The sequence below is a fragment of the Mobula birostris genome, chromosome 28 (assembly GCF_030028105.1).
Source record: "Mobula birostris isolate sMobBir1 chromosome 28, sMobBir1.hap1, whole genome shotgun sequence".
NCBI lineage: Eukaryota > Metazoa > Chordata > Chondrichthyes > Myliobatiformes > Myliobatidae > Mobula > Mobula birostris.
Genome location: NC_092397.1, coordinates 3,894,894 through 3,921,189, shown reverse-complemented (window position 1 = coordinate 3,921,189; position 26,296 = coordinate 3,894,894). Strand labels below are relative to the sequence as shown.

Here is a 26,296-nt window from a genome sequence, read left to right as displayed (position 1 = left end):
CTGTGATCACCGTGTTACCGGGAGAAGGGAGAGGGATGGACCGTGATCACCGTGTTACCGGGAGAAGGGAGAGGGGATACCGTGATCACCGTGTTACTGGGAGAAGGGAGTGGGGAGACCGTGATCACCGTGTTACCAGGAGAAGGGAGAGGGATGGACAGTTATCACCGTGTTACCGGGAGAAGGGAGAGGGGATTCTGTGATCACCGTGTTACCGGGAGAAGGGAGAGGGATGGACCGTGATCACCGTGTTACCGGGAGAAGGGAGAGGGGAGACCGTGATCACCGTGTTAGCGGGAGAAGGGAGAGGGGAGACCGTGATCACCGTGTTAGCGGGAGAAGGGAGAGGGGCGACCGTGATCACCGTTTTACCGGGAGAAGGGAGAGGGATGGACTGTGATCACCGTGTTATCGGGAGAAGGGACAGGGATGGATCGTGATCACTGTGTTACAGGGCGAAGGGAGAGGGATAGACCGTGTTACCGGGAGAAGGGAGAGGGATGGACTGTGATCACCGTGTTACCGGGAGAAGGGAGAGGGATGGACCGTGATCTCCGTGTTACCGGGAGAAGGGAGAGGGGAGACCGTGATCACCGTTTTACCGGGAGAAGGGAGAGGGATGGACTGTGATCACCGTGTTATCGGGAGAAGGGACAGGGATGGACCGTGTTACCGGGAGAAGGGAGAGGGATGGAACGTGTTACTGGGAGAAGGGAGAGGGATGGAATGTGTTACCGGGAGAAGGGAGAGGGATGGACCGTGATCACCGTGTTACCGGGAGAAGGGAGAGGGATGGACCGTGATGACCGTGTTACCGGGAGAAGTGAGAGGGGAGACATTGATCACCGTAGTACCGGGAGAAGGAAGAGGGATGGACTGTGATCACCGTGTTATCGGGAGAAGGGACAGGGATGGACCGTGATCACCGTGTTACCGGGCGAAGGGAGAGGGATAGACCGTGATCACCGTGTCACCGGGAGAAGGGAGAGGATAGACCGTGATCACCGTGTTACTGGGAGAAGGGAGAGGGGAGAGGATAGACCATGAGAACCGTGTTACCGGGAGCAGGGAGAGGGAAAGACCGTGATCACCCTGTCACCGGGAGAAGGGAGAGAGGGATGGACCGTGATCACCGTGTTACCGGGAGAAGGGAGAGGGATGGACCGTGTCACCGGGAGAAGGGGAAGGATAGACCGTGATCACCGTGTTACTGGGAGAAGGGAGTGGGATGAAACGTGTTACTGGGAGAAGGAAGTGGGATGGAACGTGTTACTGGGAGAAGAAAGAGGAATAGACCGTGATCACCGTGTTACCGGGAGAAGGGAGAGGGATGGAACGTGTTACCGGGAGAAGTGAGAGGGATGGACCGTATTACCGGGAGAAGGGAGAGGAATGGAACGTGTGACCGGGAAAGGGAGGGGGATGGACCGTGAATACCCTATCACCGGGAGAAGGGACAGGGATGGACTATGATCACCGTCTTACCGGGTGAAGGGAGAGGGATGGACCGTGATCACCGTGTTACCGGAAGAAGGGAGAGGGGAGACCGTGATCACCGTGTTACCGTGAGAAGGAAGAGGGGAGACCGTGATCACCGTGTTACCAGGAGAAGGGAGAGGGGAGGCCGTGATCACCGTTTTACCGGGAGAAGGGAGAGGGATGGACTGTGATCACCGTGTTATCGGGAGAAGGGACAGGGATGGACCGTGATCACCGTGTTACTGGGAGAAGGGAGAGGGATGGACAGTGTTACCCGGAAAAGGGAGAGCGATGGAACGTGTTACCGGGAGAAGGAGGAGGGATGGACCATGTTACCGGGAGAAGGGAGACGGATGGAACGTGTTATCGGGAGAAGGGAGAGGGATGGACCGTGTTACCGGGAGAAGGGAGACGGATAGAACGTGTTACTGGGAGAAGGGAGAGGGATGGACCGTGATCACCGTGTTACCGGGAGAAGGGAGAGGATAGACCGTGATCACCGTGTCACCGGGAGAAGGGAGAGGATAGACTGTGATCACCGTGTTACCGGGAGAAGGGAGAGGGATGGACCGTGTTACCGGGAGAAGGGAAAGGGACGGACCGTGTCACCGGGAGAAGGGAGAGGGATGGACCGTGATCACCGTGTTACCGGGAGAAGGGAGAGGGGAGACCGTGATCACCGTGTTAGCGGGAGAAGCGAGAGGGGCGACCGTGATCACCGTTTTACCGGGAGAAGGGAGAGGGATGGACTGTGATCACCGTGTTATCGGGAGAAGAGACAGGGATGGATCGTGATCACTGTGTTACAGGGCGAAGGGAGAGGGATGGACCGTGATCACCGTTTTACCGGTAGAAGGGAGAGGGATGGACCGTGTTACCGGGAGAAGGGAGAGGGTTGGACTGTGATCACCGTGTTACCGGGAGAAGGGAGAGGGATTGACCGTGATCACCGTGTTAGCGGGAGAAGGGAGACGGGCGACCGTGATCACCGTTTTACCGGGAGAAGGGAGAGGGATGGACCGTGATCACCGTGTTACCGGGAGAAGGGAGAGGGGATTCTGTGATCACCGTGTTACCGGGAGAAGGGAGAGGGATGGACCGTGATCACCGTGTTACCGGGAGAAGGGAGAGGGGATACCGTGATCACCGTGTTACCGGGAGAGGGGAGACCGTGATCACCGTGTTACCAGGAGAAGGGAGAGGGGAGACCGTGATCACCGTGTTAGCGGGAGAAGGGAGAGGGGCGACCGTGATCACCGTTTTACCTGGAGAAGGGAGAGGGATGGACTGTGATCACCGTGTTATCGGGAGAAGGGACAGGGATGGATCGTGATCACTGTGTTACAGGGCGAAGAGAGAGGGATAGACTGTGTTACCGGGAGAAGGGAGAGGGATGGACTGTGATCACCGTGTTACCGGGAGAAGGGAGAGGGATTGACCGTGATCACCGTGTTAGCGGGAGAAGGGAGACGGGCGACCGTGATCACCGTTTTACCGGGAGAAGGGAGAGTGATGGACTGTGATCACCGTGTTATCAGGAGAAGGGACAGGGATGGATCGTGATCACTTTGTTACAGGGCGAAGGGAGAGGGATAGACCGTGTTACCGGGAGAAGGGAGAGGGATGGACTGTGATCACCGTGTTACCGGGAGAAGGGAGAGGGATAGACCGTGATCACCGTGTTACTGTGAGAAGGTAGAGGGATGGACCGTGTTACCGGGAGAAGGGAGAGGGATGGACCATGTTGCCGGGAGAAGGAAGAGGGATGGAACGTGTTACCGGGAGAAGCGATAGGGATGGACCGTCATCACCGTTGTACCGGGAGAAGGGAGAGGGATGGAGCGTGATCACCGTGTTACCGGGAGAAGGGAGAGGGATAGACCGTGGTCACCGTCTTATGGGGAGAAGGGAGAGGGGAGACTGTGATCACCGTGTTACCAGGAGAAGGGAGAGGGATGGACCCTGTTACCAGGAGAAGGAAGAGGCATGGAACGTGTTACCGGGAGAAGGGAGAGGGATGGACCGTGTTACCGGGAGATGGGAGAGAAATGGAACGTGTTACCGGGACAAGGGAGAGGGATGGACTGTGATCACCGTCTTACTGGGAGAAGGGAGAGGGATGGACCGTGATGACCGTGTTACCGGGAGAAGGGAGAGGGGATTTTGTGATCACCGTGTTACCGGGAGAAGGGAGAGGGATGGACCGTGATCACCGTGTTACCGGGAGAAGGGAGAGGGGATACCGTGATCACCGTGTTACGGGGAGAAGGGAGAGGGATGGACCGTGATCACCGTGTTACCAGGAGAAGGGAGAGGGGAGACCGTGATCACTGTTTTACCGGGAGAAGGGAGAGGGATGGACCGTGTTACCGGGATAAAGGAGAGGGGAGACCTTGATCACCGTGTTACCGAGAGAAGGGAGAGGGATTGACCGTGATCACCGTGTTAGCGGGAGAAGGGAGACGGGCGACCGTGATCACCGTTTTACCGGGAGAAGGGAGAGGGATGGACTGTGATCACCGTGTTATCGGGAGAAGCGTCAGGGATGGATCGTGATCACTGTGTTACAGGGCGAAGGGAGAGGGATAGACCGTGTTACCGGGAGAAGGGAGAGGGATGGACTGTGATCACCGTGTTACCGGGAGAAGGGAGAGGGATAGACCGTGATCACCGTGTTACTGTGAGAAGGTGGAGGGATGGACCGTGTTACCGGGAGAAGGGAGAGGGATGGACCATGTTCCCGGGAGAAGGAAGAGGGATGGAATGTGTTACCGGGAGAAGCGATAGGGATGGACCGTCATCACCGTTTCACCGGGAGAAGGGAGAGGGATGGAGCGTGATCACCGTGTTACCGGGAGAAGAGAGAGGGGAGACTGTGATCACCGTGTTACCAGGAGAAGGGAGAGGGATGGACCCTGTTACCAGGAGAAGGAAGAGGCATGGAACGTGTTACTGGGAGAAGGGAGAGGGATGGACCGTGATCACCGTATCACCGGGACAAGGGAGAGGGATGGACCGTGATCACCGTCTTACTGGGAGAAGGGAGAGGGATGGACCGTGATCACCGTGTTACCGGGAGAAGGGAGAGGGGATTCTGTGATCACCGTGTTACCGGGAGAAGGGAGAGGGATGGACCGTGATCACCTTGTTACCGGGAGAAGGGAGAGGGGATACCGTGATCACCGTGTTACCGGGAGAAGGGAGTGGGGAGACCGTGATCACCGTGTTACCAGGAGAAGGGAGAGGGATGGACAGTTATCACCGTGTTACCGGGAGAAGGGAGAGGGGATTCTGTGATCACCGTGTTACCGGGAGAAGGGAGAGGGATGGACCGTGATCACCGTGTTACCGGGAGAAGGGAGGGGGAGACCGTGATCACCGTGTTACCAGGAGAAGGGAGAGGGGAGACCGTGATCACCGTGTTAGCGGGAGAAGGGAGAGGGGCGACCGTGATCACCGTTTTACCGGGAGAAGGGAGAGGGATGGACTGTGATCACCGAGTTATCGGGAGAAGGGACAGGGATGGATCGTGATCACTGTGTTACAGGGCGAAGGGAGAGGGATAGACCGTGTTACCGGGAGAAGGGAGAGGGATGGACTGTGATCACCGTGTTACCTGGAGAAGGGAGAGGGATTGACCGTGATCACCGTGTTACCAGGAGAAGGGAGAGGGGAGACCGTGATCACCGTTTTACCGGGAGAAGGGAGAGGGATGGACTGTGATCACCGTGTTATCGGGAGAAGGGACAGGGATGGACCATGTTACCGGGAGAAGGGAGAGGGAATGGAACGTGTTACCGGGAGAAGGGAGAGGGATGGAATGTGTTACCGGGAGAAGGGAGAGGCATGGACCGTGATCACCGTGTTACCGGGAGAAGGGAGAGGGATGGACCGTGTTCACCGTGTCACCGGGAGAAGGGAGAGGGATGGACCGTGATCACCGTGTTACCGGGAGAAGGGAGAGGGATGGACCGTGATCACCGTGTTACCGGGAGAAGGGAGAGGGGAGACCGTGATCACCGTTTTACCGGGAGAAGGGAGAGGGATGGACTGTGATCACCGTGTTATCGGGAGAAGGGACAGGAATGGACCGTGTTACCGGGAGAAGGGAGAGGGATGGAACGTGTTACTGGGAGAAGGGAGAGGGATGGAATGTGTTACCGGGAGAAGGGAGAGGGATGGACCGTGATCACCGTGTTACCGGGAGAAGGGAGAGGGATGGACCGTGATGACCGTGTTACCGGGAGAAGTGAGAGGGGAGACATTGATCACCGTAGTACCGGGAGAAGGAAGAGGGATGGACTGTGATCACCGTGTCACCGGGAGAAGGGAGAGGATAGACCGTGATCACCGTGTTACTGGGAGAAGGGAGAGGGGAGAGGATAGACCATGAGAACCGTGTTACCGGGAGCAGGGAGAGGGAAAGACCGTGATCACCCTGTCACCGGGAGAAGGGAGAGAGGGATGGACCGTGATCACCGTGTCACCGGGAGAAGGGGAAGGATAGACCGTGATCACCGTGTTACTGGGAGAAGGGAGAGGGATGGAACGTGTTACCGGGAGAAGTGAGAGGGATGGACCGTATTACCGGGAGAAGGGAGAGAAATGGAACGTGTTACCGGGAAAGGGAGGGGGATGGACCGTGAATACCCTATCACCGGGAGAAGGGACAGGGATGGACTGTGATCACCGTCTTACCGGGTGAAGGGAGAGGGATGGACCGTGATCACCGTGTTACCGGAAGAAGGGAGAGGGGAGACCGTGATCACCGTGTTACCGTGAGAAGGAAGAGGGGAGACCGTGATCACCGTGTTACCAGGAGAAGGGAGAGGGGAGGCCGTGATCACCGTTTTACCGGGAGAAGGGAGAGGGATGGACTGTGATCACCGTGTTATCGGGAGAAGGGACAGGGATGGACCGTGATCACCGTGTTACTGGGAGAAGGGAGAGGGATGGACAGTGTTACCCGGAAAAGGGAGAGCGATGGAACGTGTTACCGGGAGAAGGAGGAGGGATGGACCATGTTACCGGGAGAAGGGAGACGGATGGAACGTGTTATCGGGAGAAGGGAGAGGGATGGACCGTGTTACCGGGAGAAGGGAGACGGATAGAACGTGTTACTGGGAGAAGGGAGAGGGATGGACCGTGATCACCGTGTTACCGGGAGAAGGGAGAGGATAGACCGTGATCACCGTGTCACCGGGAGAAGGGAGAGGATAGACTGTGATCACCGTGTTACCGGGAGAAGGGAGAGGGATGGACCGTGTTACCGGGAGAAGGGAAAGGGACGGACCGTGTCACCGGGAGAAGGGAGAGGGATGGAACGTGTCACCGGGAGAAAGGAGAGGGATGGACTGTGTTACCGGGAGAAGGGAGAGGGGAGACCGTGATCACCGTGTTACCGGGAGAAGGGAGAGGAATACACCGTGATCACCGTGTTACCGGGAGAAGGGAGAGGGATGGACCGTGTTACCGGGAGAATGGAGAGGGATGGAACGTGATCACTGTGTTACCGGGAGAAGGGAGAGGGATGGACCGTGATCACCGTGTCACCGTGAGAAGAGGGAGGGATGGACCGTGAATACCGTGCTATCGGGAGAAGGGAGAGGGTTAGACTGTGATCACTGTGTTACCGGGAGAGGGGAGAGGGGAGAGGATAGACCGTGATCACCGTGTTACCGGGAGAGGGGAGAGGGATAGACCGTGTTACCGGGAGAAGGGAGAGGAATAGACCGTGATCACCGTGTCACTGGGAGACGGGAGAGGAATAGACTGTGATCACCGTGTCACCGGGAGAAGGGAGAGGGGTATCCCCGGGATGGTCCGTTCACGATCTGATAAGTTCGGGGTCAAGCTGTCCCCGAGTCTGTAGGGACGAGATTTCCGGCTATCCTCTGTCCTGCCCGCCGGGAGGGACGTGGGGTGACGGTGCCCGGGGTGTGTGGGGGTCTTTGTGCACGCTGACGGCTTTGCAGAGGCAGTGAGGGCTGTCGACAGAGCCCATGCAGGAGAGGCTGGTTTCCGTGATGTGCCGAGCTCTCCGGTCTCGGGCCGAGCGGTTCCCGTACCGAGCCGCCGTGCTTTCGCCTTCCCTCGGTCTGCCGACCCTGAAGCAGTCAGCCCTGCCACAGGCAGATGGTGCTGTTTGGCCGTGCGTGTGGCTCTGTCTCCCTCCCCCGGCCCCTGCACCGTCACCTCCGGGCCGTCAGGCCGTGGGGGAGGTGCGGCCGGGGAGCCACCCGCCGACATCGGGCTTTCTGGACGCCGCCAAGACAATGGCAGCGGCCGCTGGGGTTGTGTCAGCGCCAGGCCCCGCCGGACAGGTTTCCCCAGGGTCGCCGTGTTCAGCAACGGAAGGTTGCTCTGGGAGCGTGTGGACCCTGGTGTGTCCGCACCACAGAGTAAAGACCACCCCCCCCCCCACACACACACACACACACAGACACTCTCTCTCTCTCTCTCCCAGGCTCCGACTCCGGGCTTCAGGCAGCTCATCTGCCCACCGGGACTCGTGGGGAATTTTCTCCCGGGACGTCTCTCCCTCTCTTTGACACTCCCCTCCCCCTTTCTTTCCCATTCACCCTCCCCGTCTGCCTCGCTCCCTACTGTATCCCTCTCCCATCCACCCTTTACCCCACCCCTTCCTCCTCCATCCTCTCCCCTCCCCTCCCTTCTGCTCCCATTCAACTCGTCTCCCCTCTCCTCTTCCACTGCCCTCTCCCCGCCCTTCCCCCTCCTCTCTCCCATCCGCTCCCCTCCCATCCCGTCCCCTCCTCTACCCTCCATTCCTCTCCCTTCACCCCTCCCCTCCCCCACTCCACCTCTCCTCCCCCCCACTCCACCTCTCCTCCCCCACTCCCCACTACCCTCACCTCTTCCCCTTCCCTTCTCTCTCTCCATCCACTCCCCTCCATTCCCCACCACTCCATTCCTCTCCCCCTTCCCCTCCCCCACACCCCTCCCTCCCCATTCCCCCCCTCTCCACTACTCTCACCTCTCCTCTCACCCTTCCCTTCTCTCTCTCCATCCATTCCCCTCCTCTCCCCTCACCTCTCCTCATCCTCTCGCCTCGCCTTCCCTGCTACCTCCTCCCTCCTATCTCTCCCCTATTCCCTCTCTGCCTCTCCTCCCTCCTCTCTCAGAATCCTCGCTGCCCTCGGAGCGGGCGGGAGTGCGTGCCGATGTTCTGTTTGTTAAGTCAGCCGGTGGAGCCGCTGGCGCAGGGAGCCGGTTTCAATCCCGACTGCGGCACTGTCTACGTGGAGTCCACATGTTCCCCCTGCGCCCAAGTCCGCATCCCCAGGTGTCCTGCATTCACTGTCGGTGTTGATTCTGCACACCTGCACAGGTGCAGTGAAACCCCACCTCGCATCAGCACCAGGTACACAGCGTTCACAAGAAGAAATGTCAAACCCACACACAACCCAGCAGGTCAGGCAGCATCTAGAGGAATAAACAGTCGACGTTTCGGGCCGACACCCTTCAGCAGGACTGAGAAGGAAGGTGGAAGAGGCCAGAATAAAAAGGTGAGGGGAGAGGGGAGGAGGATAGCCAGGTAAAGGGCTGGAGAGGAAGGAATCTGATAGGAGAGGAGAGTGGACCATAGGAGAAAGGGAAGGAGGAGGGGATCCAGGGGGAAGTGATAGGCAGGAGAGTTAAAAGGTTGGGTGTGGTGGAGATCCGTAACTTGTTTAGCAGAAGGAAAAATCAATATTCCTGCCATCGGGTTGGAGGCTACCCAGACAGAATATAAAGTGTTGTTCCTCCACCCTGCGGGTGGCCTCACCGAGGCACAAGAGGAGGCCATCAGTTGACAAGTCGGAATTAAAATGTGCTCGATGAAGCAGGTCCCCTGATTTACAACGGGTCTCGCCAGTGTAGAGGAGGCCGCACTGGGAGCACCGGACATGTTCACCACAGGTTCAACCCTCTCACCATTGAGGACATCTTCCAGACAGTCCCTCATGAAGGCAGCATCCATCACCCAGGACGGGCAAGCTATTATTTAGATGGGGAGAGAATTCAAGATGCAGAGATGCAAAGGGACTTGGGAGTCCCTGTGCAGGATACCCTAAGGGTAACCTCCAGGTTGAGTAGGTGGTGAAGAAGGCGAATGCAATGGTGGCATTTGTTCCTAGAGGTATAGAATATAAGAGCAGGGATGTGATGTTGAGGCTCTATAAGGCACTCGTGAGACCACACTTGGAGTATTGTGTGCAATTTTGGGCTCCTTATTTTAGAAAGGATATACTGACATTGGAGAGGGTTCAGAGAAGATTCACAGGAATGATTCCAGGAATGGAAGGGTTACCGTATGAGGAATGTCTGGCAGCTCTTGGGCTGTATTCCCTGGCGTTCAGGAGAATGAGGGGGGAATCTCATAGAAACATTCTGAATGTTAAAAGCCCTGAACAGATTAGATATGGCAAAGTTATTTCCCATGGTAGGGGAGTCTAGGACAAGAAGGCATGACTTCAGGATGGAAGGACGTCCATTTAGAACAGAGATGAGGAGAAATTACTTTAGTCAGGGGGTGATAAATCTATGGAATTTGTTGCCAGGAGCGGCTGTAGAGGCCAAGTCATTGGGTGTATTTAAGGCAGAGATAGATAGGTTCTTGATTAGCCAGGGCATCAAAGGGTGTGGGGAGAAGGCAAGGGAGTGGGGATGACTGGAAGAATTGAATAGCAGAGCAGACTCAATGGGCTGAATAGCCTACTTCTGCTCCTATATCTTACTGTCTCTTCTGATTGCCACCATCAGGAAGGATGTACAGGAGCCTGAAGACACACATATGCAAAGCTTTAGCAACAGCTTCTTCCCCTCAAACATCAGATTTCTGTTTTTGCTTTTTGCTCTTTTTTTTACTTTTTTGTTTTGGTATTTCTTCAAAAGGTTCATTTTATTATCGAAGTATGTACGTAAAATACAACTCTGAGATTCGTCTTCGCCATATAGTCACAAAATACAGAACAGCATAGAAGTCATTGAAAGAAAAGACATCTATCCCCCCCCCGAAAAGAAAAACAAACAAAAAGTCGCAAATCCCGAACACCGCCAGCCCCTCCCTCACACAAAAACTAATGGATCACCCACAAGGAGAAACAACACCTCCAACCCCACCAGCCTCTCCCCTCGCACAAAAACTAACAGATGACCCAAATCCCCTGCCTGCCAATCGGCAACAGGGAATAATGGGCAAGAGTGCGAAACAAGACATCGGCCGAAAGAGGCCAAAGTGAACCACAGTACAATCCATAAATCTCAAAATTTTGGTAACGTCTCCGAGAGTACGGCCTCAAACCCAGCCCCCTCTCCGAGGGAAGCGGCTCCTCCAGGGGTAGTGACTCAAACTAGCAGCCCCTCCGAGGGAAGCAAACTGAACCAGTGTCCCCTCCGAGGGCCGTGACTCAAAACAGAGGCCTCCCTGAGGGCATCGACTCAAACCTATTGGCCACTGAGTGAAGCTACTTGAACCAGCAGCCCCTCCGAGGGCCGTGACTCAAACCAGAGGCCCCTCCGGCGGGAAGACTTAAACCATCGGCCCCTCCCAGGCAGCAACTTGGAACTAGCAGCCCCTCTGAGGGCAGTGACCCGAACCAGCGGCCCCTCCCATGGCAGGGACCCGAACCCGCGGCTCCTCCCGGGGCAGGGACCCGAACCCGCGGCCCCTCCCATGGCAGTGACCCGAACCAGCGTCCCCTCCCGGGCCAGGGACCCGAACCCGCGGCCCCTCCCATTGCAGGGACCCGAACCCGCGGCCCCTCCGGGAACCACTCGCTCTCCTCCGCATTTGCCTCGGTGTTTCAATCCAACCGGAGTCTTCGATCGTTGAGAAACCGCAGTCGGTCACGGCCCCCCGTTCCGCGTCTGAGCTTCTCCTCGCGGCAGCCGGTGCCCGCACATCTCTCCTGAACCACGGTACCTTACGGTAACTCTCTTTTTTCCGTCGCGCATCGCGCCGGACAACAAACTTACGACGCGCCGTCTGCCAGTGATAATCAACCTGGTTCTGATACTGATCGTGAGCTGTCAGCCCTCCCCACCTCCGAGTCGCCCCTCTCCCGTGCATGTTCGGCCTCCCACCCCTTCCTGGAGCAAACAATCAGCTCTTCGTAAACGCCCGAGATCCTGCAGAGACGCTGGAAATTCAGGAGCAGAGAACGACAACGCCACACACACACACACAGAAACACACTCACACACACTTACAGAGACTCACACACACACAAATACTCACAGAGACACACACACAAAACGCTGCAGCAACTCGGGCGTTTCGGCACCGCTCTGATGAGCACCTTCGCCCCATCCGCAGGACGCGGGATTTCCCGGCGGCTCACTGTTCTAATTCCAATCCCACCCACCCCCATCCCGACGTGTCGATCCACGGCCCCCTCCAGGAGCAACACCCGGGGTAGCCCCCCAACCTGTCGGCGTGAAGATCGATTTCTCCGACCTCCAGTAACTTTCCCCCCTTCCCCCTTCCCTCCTCTTCAATTCCTCCTCTCTCCTATTCCCCTCGCCTGCAAACCGCCTCCCTCTGGTCCCTCCCACTTTCTTACTTCATTCCCCCCCCCCCCGCTCACCTGTCCTCTCCTCACCTTCGAGCTCGCCCTTCCCTTACCCCACCATCCTCTGGCATCTCCCCCCTCAGCTGGGTGTCCCATCCCGCCGCCGTGCGCCGACCCATCGCCACCTGTGACTCGACCGGCCAGTTCGTGCACGGCACTGGAGCTGTGCATGTGTGTGTGATTCCAGAGGGTCGAGCAAGCGGCGAACTATCTGCGCCCGGGTTACCGGCCGACGAGGTGTCGTGACCGCCCCGCGGGGACTGAGGTCCCCTTGGCGAGGTTGGCGGGCCGACGCCGGCTCACCATGAGGCACAGGAGCAGAATCTGGCCGCTCGGCCCGTCGAGTCTGCTCCGCCATTCCGTCATGGCTGGTTAATTATCCCTTTCAGTGCCTCTCCTGACCTCTCCCCGTAACATTTGACACCCGGACTAATCAAGAACCATTTTTTAATCCGCTTTTAATCTGCCCAATGACTAGACCTCCACAGCCGTCTGTGGCAATGAATCCCGGAGATTCACCACCCCCTGGCTAAAGAAATTCCTCCTCATCTCTGTTCTCAATGGATGTCCCTCTATTCCGAAGCTGTGCCCTCTGGTCCTAGACTCCCCCACTATAGGAAACATCCTCTCCACATCCACTCTATCTGTGTCCTCTGGTCCTAGACTCCCTTACCATTGGAAACATCCTCTCCACATCCACTCTATCTGTGTCCTCTGGTCCTAGACTCCCCCACTATAGGAAACATCCTCTCCACATCCAGTCTATCTGTGTCCTCTGGTCCTAGACTCCCCAACTATAGGAAACATCCTCTCCACATCCACTCTATCTGTGTCCTCTGGTCCTAGACTCCCCCACCATAGGAAACATCCTCTCCACATCCACTCTATCTGTGTCCTCTGGTCCTAGACTCCCTTACCATTGGAAACATCCTCTCCACATCCACTCTATCTATGTCCTCTGGTCCTAGACTCCCCCACTATAGGAAACATCCTCTCCACATCCACTCTATCTGTGTCCTCTGGTCCTAGACTCCCTTACCATTGGAAACATCCTCTCCACATCCACTCTATCTATGTCCTCTGGTCCTAGACTCCCCCACTATAGGAAACATCCTCTCCACATCCACTCTATCTGTGTCCTCTGGTCCTAGACTCCCTTACCATTGGAAACATCCTCTCCACATCCACTCTATCTGTGCCCTCTGGTCCTAGACTCCCTTACCATTGGAAACATCCTCTCCACATCCACTCTATCTATGTCCTCTGGTCCTAGACTCCCCACTATAGGAAACATCCTCTCCACATCCACTCTATCTGTGTCCTCTTGTCCTAGACTCCCCCACTATAGGAAACCTCCTCTCCACATCCACTCTATCTGTGTCCTCTGGTCCTAGACTCCCTTACCATTGGAAACATCCTCTCCACATCCACTCTATCTGTGTCCTCTGGTCCTAGACTCCCCCACTATAGGAAACATCCTCTCCACATCCACTCTATCTGTGTCCTCTGGTCCTAGACTCCCTTACCATTGGAAACATCCTCTCCACATCCACTCTATCTGTGCCCTCTGGTCCTAGACTCCCTTACCATTGGAAACATCCTCTCCACATCCACTCTATCTATGTCCTCTGGTCCTAGACTCCCCACTATAGGAAACATCCTCTCCACATCCACTCTATCTGTGTCCTCTGGTCCTAGACTCCCCCACTATAGGAAACATCCTCTCCACATCCACTCTATCTGTGTCCTCTTGTCCTAGACTCCCCCACTATAGGAAACCTCCTCTCCACATCCACTCTATCTGTGTCCTCTGGTCCTAGACTCCCCCACTACAGGAACATCCTCTCCACCTATCACCTCCCAGTGTCTCACTTCATCCCCCTCCCCGACACTTTTTTATTCTGGCATCTTCCCCCTTCCTTTCCAGGACTGATGAAGAGCCTCAGCCCGAAGCAGCGACAGTTTATTCCTCTCCATAGATCCTCCAGCATTTTGTGGGTGTTGCTCTGGACTTCCAACATCTGTAATCTTTCTGTGTCCATGTCCGGTTCAAATGCTGTTAATATAGACACCTCTTTTATCCCTTCCTCTGAGGGGTGGGGTGGGTGGGGAGGAAGTGACAGGAACATTCCCCACATTTTACAGTACCTCGGTGCGTTCGCGAGGAGCATTGGTCCCCCGTGTTCTGGACCCAGGTGGAGTTAGACGAGACTGGGACAAGTTCAAGGTTATTTCACCCCACCCCCAGCAAGCCTAGCCTTTTAACAATGACCAATTAACCCCTGTTTGGACTGTGTGGGAGAAAACCAGAGCACCCGGAACCACTCGTTCTCCTCCGCATTTGCCTCGATGTTTCAATCTAACTGGACTCTTCAATCGTCTCGCACTGGGTCAGACGTGAAGGGCCAGCAAACCTTTTCCAAACAGGAGAAAATCTGCAGACGCAGGGAGGGAGGAGAAGATGGTGGCACGACGCAGCGTGCGCGGCCGTTCCAAATGATATCGTATGTGTAACGAGAGGTGCCATGCACAATCTGGATTTGATGGAGGCGGACGTGAGCAGCACGGAGGAGCACCTGGAGAAACTTCTGAAATGCCTGCTTCGCTGCCGCTGCTACTGTGCAATCGAGAATTTCCGGAGGGGAAGGCCCCAAATCCTCGGCGTTGCCTATTGCCTGTTGCCGGGGTTGGGGTCAAAGCACTTAGTGCTCAGTGTTGGAGAGCTGGTTGGAGGCTCGGAGTTTTCGGGCGGACTTGGAGTCAAACTGTGGTCGGATGCTTCCGGGATGCTGCATCGGCAAGTTGGCAGCACTGGAGGTTCACCGTCTGTGTGAGATGATGGGACTTTTGAGAGACTTTGAGACTTTTTACCGTGTGCCCATGGTCTGTTCTTTATCAAATTACAGTATTGCTTTGCACTGTTGTAACGATATGTTATAATTATGTGGTTTTTGTCAGTTTTTCAGTCGGTTTGTCTTGTGTTTCTGTGATATCATTCTGGAGGAACATTGTATCATTTCTTAATGCATGCATTACTAAATGACAATAAAAGAGGACTGAGTGTCCTCATAATCTAATCTTAAAAAAAAGTCCAGGCAACACACACACACACACACACACACACACACACACACACAAATGTTGCAGGAACTCAGCAGGCCAGGCAGCATCTTTGGAAAAGAGTAAACAGTGAACATTTCGGGCCGAGACCCTTCAGCAGGACTGGGGGGGTGGGGGAGTTGGAACAGAAGTCGAGTAAGGAGGAGGAAGACGTGCAGGGTGGCAGGTGATCGGTGAAACCAGGAGATCGGGAGAGGGGGAGAGTAACGAGCTGGGAGGTTGATTGGTGAAAGAGATAAAGGGCTGATCGGAGAGGACAGAAGACCATGAAAGAAATGGGAAGCGGGGGAGGGGAGCACCAGAGGGAGGTGATGGGCAGGTAAGGAGAAGGGGAAAGGGGGATGGGAAATGGTGAGGGTGGGGGCGTTCAACAAGATTCGAGGAATCGATGTTCACGCCATCAGGTTGGAGGCTACCCGGACGGAATATAAGGTGTTGCTCCTCCAACCTGACTGAGTGTGGTCTCATCTATGTCGGTTTCTCACTGACGAAACCCTTTCCAAAACCACGCTTTCAAGATTCAAGATTGTTTCCTGTCATTTCCAGTACACAGCTGTGAAGGAGAACAAAATGTTTGTTACCCTGGATGCGATGCAGCCCAAAAATAAAACCCTCAAAAGGATAGGGACACAATAATAACTTGAAAAAGACGATAAATAGAAATATATAAGATAAGCTTATGTACACAGAAATTGATTGTAAGTACATAAAGTGACTCTGGGCACAGGAATGTCTGTACATAGGGTGACTCAGACAGGAAATGATAAAGTCGTGGTGGTTGGGGTGTGAAAGGGTTGGGTCAGTGGGTGGAAGTGTTGATCAGCCCTAATGCTCAGGGAAAGGAACTGTTTTTGAGTCTGGTGGTCCTGGCATGGATGTTACATGGCCTCCTCCCCGATGGGAGTGGGACAGACCGTCCGTGCGCAGCACTCACAACATGCTGGAGGAACTCAGCAGGTCGGGCAGCATCCGTGGAAACGATCGGTCAACGTTTCGGGCCGGAACCCTTCTGCTGCTTTGAACCCCACCCCCCCCAACATCTGTGGAGTATCTTGTGCTTACAGTCCATGAGCAGGGTGGGTGGAATCCCCCATGATGTCACTGGCCCACTTTCCGGCACCTGTCTGCGTGCACGTCCTCGACGGCGGGTGGGCTGGCGCTGAAGATGCGTCGGGGCAGTTTTGACTGCCCGCGGTACAGCTGTCCCGTGTGCCGCAGAGCGGCTTCTGAACCGTGCAGTGATGCAGCTTTGTCGGGATGCTCTCCGCTGTGCTTCTGTAGAATGATGTGAGTGTGGATGTGCAAAGCCCAGCTCTCTTCAGCCTGCTCGGAAAGTAGAGGCGTTGGTGTTGGTGGTGAGCTGACTGTGTAAAACTTTTCTGTGAATCTGCATCTCAGTGCATTAACATTGGGTTTATTTCCTTCCTCTGCAGGCTCAGAGACATCACCGCACTTTAGAAATGAATATTGCCACAGATGGTAAGTACAATCGTAAGATCCTTGTTTTTTTTCAAATATTTGTTACAGCGGCATAGTGGTGAGCTCAACAGTTTACAATCGGGTTCAATTCCCATCACTGCTGGTAAGGAGTTCGTACATTCTTTCCCCAGTGCTTGGGTTTCCTCCGACAGTCCAAAGGCAGTTGTTACGTTAATTGGTCATTGTAAGTTCTCCCGAGATTAGGGGTTAATAGCTTACTGGGTGTTTTCCATAGACCACCCAACAGTTATAGGGACATCGTGGAGCAGATAGTAAAGGCATCTGTTAGTCTTGCTAGACCATCACTCCCCAGGGCGTAGACCAGGGCAAGGTTGTTTGGAAGACCGGCAGTTGCCCATGCTGCAAGTCTCCCCTCTCCATGACACCAATGTTTTCCAAGGGAAGGGCATTAGGACCCATACAGCTTGGCACCGGTGTCGTCGCAGAGCATTGTGTGATTAGGTGCCTTGCTCAAGGACACAACACACATTGCCTCGGCTGGGGCTCGAACTCACGACCTTCAGGTCGCTAGTCCAATGCCTTAACCACTTGGCCATGTGCCCACATGCACGTGGAGCAGAAAGGGAGACAGATTCTGGAAAGGTGTAATAATAACAGGGTTGTTGTGGTGGGAGATTTTAACTTCCCAAACATTGATTGGCATCTCCCTAGAGCAAAGGGTTTAGATGGGATGAAGATTTCCTGACACAATATGTAGATAAGCCTACAAGAGGAGAGGCTGTACTTGATCTGGTATTGGGAAATGAACCTGGTCAGGTGTCAAGTCTCTCAGTGGGAGAGCATTTTGGAGGTAGTGATCACAATTCTATCTCCTTTACCATAGCATTGGAGAGGGATAGCAACAGAGAAGTTAGGAAAGCATTTGATTGGAGTAAGGGGAAATATGTTGCTACCAGGAAAGAACTTGGAAGCATAAATTGGGAACAGATGTTCTCAGGGAAACATACGGAAGAAATGTGGCAAATGTTCAGGGGATATTTGCATGGTGTTCTGCATAGGTACTTTCCAATGGGGCAGGGAAAGGATGATAGGGTACAGGAACCATGGTGTACAAAAGGCTGTTGTTAATCTAGTCAAGAAGAAAGGAAAAGCTTACAAAAGGTTAAAAAAAACTAGGTAATGATAGAGATCTAGAAGATTATAAGGTTAGCAGGAAGAAGCTTAAGAATGAAATTAGGAGAGCCAGTAGGGGCCATGAGAAGGCCTTGGTGAGCAGGATTAAGAAAAACCCCAAGGCATTCTACAAGTATGTGAAGAGCAAGAGGATAAGACGTGAGAGAATAGGACCAATCAAGTGTGACAGTGGAAAAGTGTGTTTGGAACTGGAAGAGATAGCAGAGGTACTTAATGAATACTTTGCTTCAGTATTCACTGCGGAAAAGGACCTTGGCGTTTGTAGGGGTGACTTACAGTGGATTGAAAAGCTTGAGCATTTAGACATTAAGAAAGAGGATGTGCTGGAGCTTTTGGAAAGCATCAAGTTGGATAAGTCACCAGGACCAGACGAAATATACCACAAGCTACTGGGAGAGGCAAAGAAGGAGTTTGCTGAGCCTCAGGCAATGATATTTGCATCATCAATGGGGACAGGAGAGGTTCCAGAGGATAAGAGGGTTGCTGATGTTGTTCCCCTATTCAAGAATGGGAGTAGAGATAGCTCAGACAATTATAGACCAGTGAGTCTTACTTCAGTGGTTGGTAAATTGGTGGAGAAGATCTTGAGAGGCAGGATTATAAACATTTGGAGAGACATAATATGATTAGGAATAGTCAGCATGGCTTTGTCGAAGGCAGGTCTGATTTAATTTTTTGAGGATGTGACTAAACACATTGATGATGGTAGAGCAGTATATGTGTGTATATGGATTTCAGTAAGGCATTTGATAAAGTACCCCATGCAAGGCTTATTGAGAAAGTAAGGAGGCATGGGATCCAAGGGGACATTGCTTTGTGGATCCAGAACTGGCTTGCCCACAGAAGGCAAAGAGTGGTTGCAGACGGGTCATATTCTGCATGGAGGTCGGTGACCAGTGGTGTGTCTCAGGGATCTGTTCTGGGACCCCTTCTGTTTGTGATCTTTATGAATGACCTGGATGAAGAAGTGGAGGGATGGGTTAGTAAATTTGCTGATGACACAAAGATTGGGGGTGTTGTGGATAGTGTGGAGGGCTGTCAGAGGTTACAGTGGGACATTGATAGGATGCAAAACTGGGCTGAGAAGTGGCAGATGGAGTTCAACCCAGATAAGTGTGAGATGGTTCATTTTGGTAGATCAAATATGATGGCAGAATATAGTATTAAAGGTAAGGACTCTTGGCAGTGTGGAGGATCAGAGGGATCTTGGGGTCTGAGTCCATAGGACATTCAAAGCTGCTGCGCAGGTTGACTCTGTGGTTAAGAAGGCATATGGTGCATTGGTCTTCATCAACCATGGGATTGAATTTTAGAGCTGAGAGGTAATGTTGCAGCTATATAGGACCCTGGTCAGACCCCACTTGGCGTACTGTGCTCAGTTCTGGTCGCCTCACTACAGGAAGGATGTGGAAGCCATAGGAAGGGTGCAGAGGAGATTTACAAGGATGTTGCCTGGATTGGGGAGCATGCCTTATGAGAATAGGTTGAGTGAACTTGGCCTTTTCTCAATGGAGCGGTGGAGGATGAGAGGTGACTTGATAGAGGTCTATAAGATGATGAGAGGCACTGATCGTGTGGATAGTCAGAGGTTTTTTCCCCAGGGCTGAAATGGCTAGCACAAGAGGGCATAGTTTTAAGGTGCTTGGAAGTAGGTACAGAGGAGATGACAGGGGTAAGTTTTTATGCAGAGAGTGGTGAGCGTGTGGAATGGGCTGCCGGCGACGGTGGTGGAGGCAGATACAATAGGGTCTTTTAAGAGGCTCCTGGACAGGTACACGGAGCTGAGAAAATTAGAGGGCTATGGGTAACTCTAGGTAATTTCTAAAGTAAGTACATGTGTGGCACAGCTTTGTGGGCTGAAGGGCCTGTATTGTGCTGTAGGGTTTCTCTGTATGTAGGCTGGGGTTAAATCAGGGGATTGCTGGGTAGCACGGCTCGAAGGGCCGAAGGGCCTGTTCTGCACCGTATCTCAATAAATAAATAAACAACAACAGCAAAACAAGCCCCTTTCCTGCCGCCCACGAACACAGACAGTCCTCCAACTCCATGACGGGTCTCCACTGTCCCGTCACCAGGCTTCAGCCATCCGGCTTTGACTTTCGGACGTCCGATCAACTCAGGGGCTCCGGTCTTCGGTGTCAGGCCCCGGACCGGCCGACGACAAACCGGGCCTGCTGCCCTCTTGCTTCCTCCTGTCCCGGGACAGCCCCACACCCATGGATGTGCTCTGTCACCCCTCTCCATGGGGCAGGCCTTCGAGCAGAGGCCCGGTCTGCGAGTGTCTTCCATCGCCTGAGCCCGTCGCTGGGCTTGGAGCGCGGAGTGCAGGCCTGACCTGTAGTTCCTCCTCATCGCCGTCCCTAAACAGTAACCTGATCTCCAACTCCCCTCTCTGCCCCCAAAACCCAAAATCTCAGGTTATTAATAAAGTTGAGTTTAATGTCATCTGCACAGGTGCAATGAAAAGCCTACTTACAGCAGCCTCGCAGGCACAGAGCATCAGATAAGCAGCGGAAGGATGTAATGTTGTGGCTTTATAAGGCACTAGTGAGGCCTCACTTGGGATATGGTGAGCAGTTTTGGGCCCCTTATCTAAGAAAGGATGTGTTGACATTGGAGAGGGTTCAAAGGAAGTTCACGAAAATGATTCCGGGTCTGGACGGCTTGTCGGATGAGGAGCGTTTGATGGCTCTGGGCCTGTACTCGCTGGAGTTCAGAAGAACGAGGGGTGACCTCATTGAAACCTATCGAACGTTGAAAGGCCTCGAAAGAGTGCGCTTCCGATCGGGGGTGTCCAAGACCAGAGGGCACAGCCTCAGAGTAGAAGGACGTCTATTTAGAAGGGAGATGAGGAGGAATTTCTTCAGCCAGAGGGTGGTGAATCTGTGGAACGTGTTGCCGCAGGTGGCTGTGGAGGCCAAGTCATTGGCAGACATCCCACCTCTCCCGGAAGTTCCGGGAATCTCCCGCACATGAATAGTGGCTCCCTGATGCCCACAAATTATATACAATATCACAGAAATCAATTTTTTTGAGAGTGAGCGAGCAAGAGAAAGCAAGAGAGAGCATCAGAGAGACCACGAGAGAGAGCAAGAGCGCGAGAGAGAGAGCGCAAAAGCACACCATGGCAGAGTGTTCCAAAAAAGTATAAAACGTATGTCACCCCAGACTACAGTAAAGTGTACCCCTGCCTAACAGGGGTCAAAAATAATGACAGTGTTGCTCGCTGCACTGTTTGCAACAGTGACTTTTCTATTGCCCATGGGGGGTTAAGACTGTAAGAGACGTGTTGAGGTGAGTTTAACAGGTGTCATTCGTTCATTAGCATAGCTAATGTTATTTAATCTAGCTGGCTGGCTGCTAAGGAGCTACTCTATTGCAGACATCCCACCTCTCCCGGAAGTCTCCCGCAAATTGATGGTGCTGCCTCCCTGAAATGAGTTTTTGCCGGGTGGGATGTCTGCATTGGGTAGGTTCACGGCGGAGGCTGATAGATTCTTGATTAGTCAGGGCATGAAGGGGTACGGGGAGAGGCAGGAGGTTGGGGCTGAGAGGGAAAATGGATCAGCCGTGATTAAATGGCAGAACAGATTTGATGGGCCAAATGGCCTAATTCTGCTCTGACATCTTATGGTCTCATTCATAAGAAAAAAAAACAGAAATGCAAATTATGTACACTTTTTACAAGGTTGAACACACTTACAACAGAAAAAAGTCACGGTCCATTTTAGTGCATAGCAAGACGGTAGGCATACTTTAGCCTACTCTGACATGGTAGCATAGCGGTTGGTGTGACGCTGTTACAACCCGGAGTTCAATTCTCATCGCTGCCTGTGAGGAGTTTGTACATTCTCCCCGAGACCACGTGGGTTTCCTCCGGGGGCTCTGGTTTCCTCCCAAACACGGGGAATTGGTCACTATAAATTGTCCTGGTTAAATAGGTTGGTTCCTCAGTGTCCCGAATGTATTCACCTCTACAAAATGTATTCACACTTACCACAGACATCCCCACCCCCATACTTTTTTCCAATCACCTTAAAATTAACCCCTCTCATATTAGCCGTTTCCACCCTGGGAAACAGTCTGGCTGTCCACTCGATCTGTGGCTCTTACCATCTTGTATTCCTCTGTTAGTCACCTCTCATTGTCCTTCCAAGGAGAAAAACCCCAGCTCACTCAACCTCTCCTCACAAGACATGTGGTTGAGTAAACTCGGCCTTTTCTCCTTGGAGTGACGGAGGATGAGAGGTGACCTGATAGAGTTGTGCAAGATAATGAGAGGCATTGATTGTGTGGATAGTCAGAGGCTTTTCCCCTGGGTTGAAATGGCTAGCACGAGAGGACACAGTTTTAAGGTGCTTGGAAGCAGGTACAGAGGAGATGTCAGGGGTAAGTTTTTTTACGCAGAGAGTGGTGAGTGCGTGGAATAGGCTGCTGGCGATGGTGGTGGAGGGGGAAATGATAGGGTCTTTGAAGAGACTCCTGGATAGGCACATGGAGCTCAGAAAAATAGAGGGCTATGGGTAAGCCTAGTAATTTCTAAAGTAAGTACATGTTTAGCACAGCATTGTGGGCCAAAGGGCCTGTATTGTGCTGTAGGTTTTCTGTGTTTACATGCTCTCTAATCCAGGCAGCATCCTGGTAAATCTCCTCTGCATCCTCTCTAAGGCTTCCACATCCTTCCTGTAATGAGGGGACCAGGACTGGACTCAATATTCCAAGTGTGGTCCTGGTGAAGGGTCTCGGCAGGAAATCGTCAAACCTTTATTCCCCTCCGCAGAAGCTGCTTGACCTGCTGAGCTCGTCCAGCATTTTGTGTGTGCTCAGAAACAGATCGAATGTCACTGTACGTCGTGACATTTGTCCCTCCAGGCTCCTACACCCCCTCCCTGATGGTAGCAATGAGAAGGGGCATGACTTGGGCGATGGGCGTCCTTAATGGTGGACGGTGCCTCTGTGAGGCATTGCCTTTTGAAGAGATATTTGGTACCGGGGAGGCTAGTGCCCTTGATGGAGCTGGCTGAGTTTCCGCCCCTCTGTAGCTTTTCCCGATCCTCTCCGTGCCCGACGGTGATGCAGCCAGTTAGGATGCTGTCCATGGTGCATCGGTAGCAAAGTGTGAGTGTCCTTAGCAGATCTCCTCAAGCTCTAAATGAAATACAGCCACCGTCGTGTCTTCTTTGTAGCTGCATCGACGTTCGTCGAGCACCTCCATAAGTGGAACTTACTGGTGGCCGAACATTTTAATTCCCATTCCCATTCCTGTCCCAACATGTTGGTCCACAGCCTCCTCTTGTGCCAAAATGAGGCCACACTCAGGTTGGAAGATTCTGTCTGGGTAGCCGCCAACCTGATGGTTTGAATTTTGATTTCCCCTTCTGGTAATTTTTTCCCCTTCCCCCTCCCTTCTATTCCCCACTCTGGCCTTTTACCTCTTTTCACCTTCCTTATCTCTTCCCTCTGGTGCCCCTCCTCCTTCCCTTTTTCCTATGGTCCACTCTCTTCTCCTATCAAATTCCTTCCTCTCGGGCCCTTGACCTTTCCCACCCACCTGGCTTCACCTCTCACGTTCCAGCTGTCCTCCTTGCCCTCTCCCCCACCCTTTCATTCTGGTATCTTCCTTCTTCCGTTTCAGTCCTGAAGAAGCATCTCAGTCCGAGACCACAAGACATAGGTGCAAAATTAGGACCCTGCTCCACCGTTCTATCATGGCTGATCCTGGATCCCACTCAACCCCATAGACCTGTCTTCTCAGCCACGGTTGTCTACCTCTGCCATTTGAGAACAACTTCTTCTGTTGTACCCATCAATCCTGCTTCTTGCGAACTATTCCTAGAAACTTCAGCCATCTCTGCAATGTCATCATTCCCGCGACTATTCTCCTCCAATCCACCAGGGCGAGCTCCTCTTTCATGCTTCTGTAATTCCCTTTATTCCATTGCGATACTAATTCATCTGACTTGTGCTCCTCCCTCTCAAATGGCAGTATGAATTCAATCATATTATGATCACTGTCTCCTAAGGGTTCCTTTAACTTAAGCTCCCTAATAAAATCTGGATTATTACACAACACCCATTCTAAAATTGTCTTTCCCCTTGTAGACTCCAGCACAAGCGGCTCTAAAAAGCCATCTCATAGGCATTCAACAAATTCCCTCTCTTGTAACCCAACACCAACCTGATTTTCCCAATCCCCTTGCATATTGAAGACCCCCATTACAATTATGACATTACCCTTAGTACATGCTGTTTCCAGCTCCCCCTGCAACCTCAACCCCACATCTTGGATGAGGCCTATATTTGATTTCCATAATGTTTTTTTAACCTCCACCCACAAAGATTCAGTTTTCTAGACCAGACTTGCCGAGACATCTCCCCTGATGACATCGAAACGTCGGTTAAAGTCAACACCTGAACCGGCTAGAAACCCGAGGAGTTTATTCGTCATATACGCCAGGAAAGCGTTAGATCCCTTTGTCAGTAATTAAGACCATAGTAAACTTGAGCAACACACAGAAGACGCTGGAGGAACTCAGCAGGTCAGGCAGCATCTATGGAGATGAATAAATGGTCGACTTTTCAACGAGTTACAGGGACATAGTTACCTCAGGGCTACAAGAGACAGATAAATGGGTGACTGTCAAGAGAGGAAGGGGAAAACATCAGATAGTGGAGAGTACCCCTGTGGCTGTCCCTCTCAATAATAAGTACTCCATTTTGAGTGCATTTGGGGTGGGTGGGACCTACCTTCAGGAAGCAACAGCAGCCGTGCCTCTGCCACAAATTCACCACCCTTTGGAAAAAGAAATTTCTCCGCACCTCCTTTTTAAATGACACCCCTCTATCCTGAGGCTGTGCCCTCTTGTCCTAGACTCTCCCGCCATGGGAAACATCCTTTTCACATTTAGCATGTCTAGGCATTTCAACATTCGAAAGGCTTCAATGAGATTCCCCCGACCCCCATCCTTCTCAATTCCTGTGAGTACAGACCCAGAGCCATCAAATGTTCCTCGTACGATAACGCTTTCATTCCTGGAATCATCCTTGTGCACCTCCTCTGGACCCTCTCCAATGCCAGCACTTTTTCTTAGATGAGGAACCCAAAACTGTTCACAATACTCAAGGTGAGGCCTCACCGATGCCTTATAAGCCCTCAGCATCACATCCCTGCTCTCGAAATGAAAGCTAACATGGCATTTGCCTTCCTCACCGCGGACTCTACCTGCAAGTTAACCTTCAGGATGTTCTGCACAAGGACTCCCAAGTCCCTTTGCATCTCAGATTTTTGGGCCTTCTCCCCGTTTAGAAAATAGTCTGCATTTCCCAACATTGTATTTCATTTTCTACCCTCTCGCCCATTCTCCTAATCTGTCTAAATCCTTCTGCAGCCTACCTGTTTCCTCAACACTACCTGCCCCTCCACCAATCTCCATATCATCCGCGAACTTGGCAACAAAGCCATCTATTTCATCATCCAAATCATTTATATACAGCATAAAGAGAAGTGGTCCCAACACTGACCCCTGTGGAACACCACTGGTCACTGACAGCCAACCAGAAAAGGATTCTTTTATTCCCACTCGCTACCTCCTACCAATCAGCCAATGCTCAAACCATGCCAGTAACTTTCCTGTAATACCGTGGGCTCTTAACTTGGTAAGCAGCCTCACGTGTGGCACCTTATCAAAAGCCTGCTGAAGATCAAATATACAACATCCACTGCATCCCCTTTATCTATCCGAATTGTAATCTCCTCAAAGAATTCCAACAGATTTGTCAGGCAAGATTTTCCCTTAAGGAAACCATGCTGACTTTGTCCGACCTTGTCCTGTGTCACCAAGTACTCCATAACCTCATCCTTAACAATTGACCCCAACATCTTTCCAGCCGCTGAGATCAGGCTAACTGGTCTATAATTTCCTTTCTGCTGCTTTCCTCCTTTCTAAAGAGTGGAGTGACATTTACAATTTTCCAGTCCTTTGGCACCATGACAGAGCCCAATGATTTTTTGAAAGATCCTTACTAATGCCTCCACAATCTCTAACACTGCCTCTTTCAAAACCCTCGGGTGCAGTTCATCTGGTCTGGTTGATTTAAGTACCTTTAGGAATTTCAGCTTTTTAAGCACCTTCTCCCTTGTAATAGTAACTGCACTCACTTCTCTTCCTTCACACCCTTCAACATCTGGCACACTGCTAGTGTCTTCCACAGTGAAGACTGATGCAAAGTACCATCTACCATGGTATCATCTCCTTCTCCCCCATTATTATTAGCTTTTAAAAGATTCCCAATCTATCTTCCCACTAATTTTTTCTTTGTTGTCTGCCCTCTCTTTTGTTTTTACATTAGCTTCGCCTTCCCTTGACAGCTACGGTTGGACTATTTTGCCATTTGAGTATTTATTTGTTTTTGGACTACATCTACCCTGCACCTTCCTCATTTTTCCCAGAAAATCGTGCCATTGCTGCTCTGCTGTCAGCCCATTACCA

At 52.7% G+C, this 26,296-nt stretch overlaps 1 protein-coding gene across 3 annotated transcripts in view; it reads left to right on the top strand.

Moving 5' to 3' along the window:
• Positions 1-26,296, top strand: part of rcor2 (REST corepressor 2) — a 225,000-nt gene that overhangs the window by 121,355 nt on the left and 77,349 nt on the right. For all 3 annotated transcript variants that reach the window (XM_072246011.1, XM_072246006.1, XM_072246007.1), the window contains exon 2: positions 16,607-16,652. In XM_072246011.1, coding sequence (XP_072102112.1) covers positions 16,634-16,652 — 19 coding nt within the window. In that variant the 5' untranslated portion in view covers positions 16,607-16,633. The remainder of the gene's footprint in view (positions 1-16,606; positions 16,653-26,296) is intronic.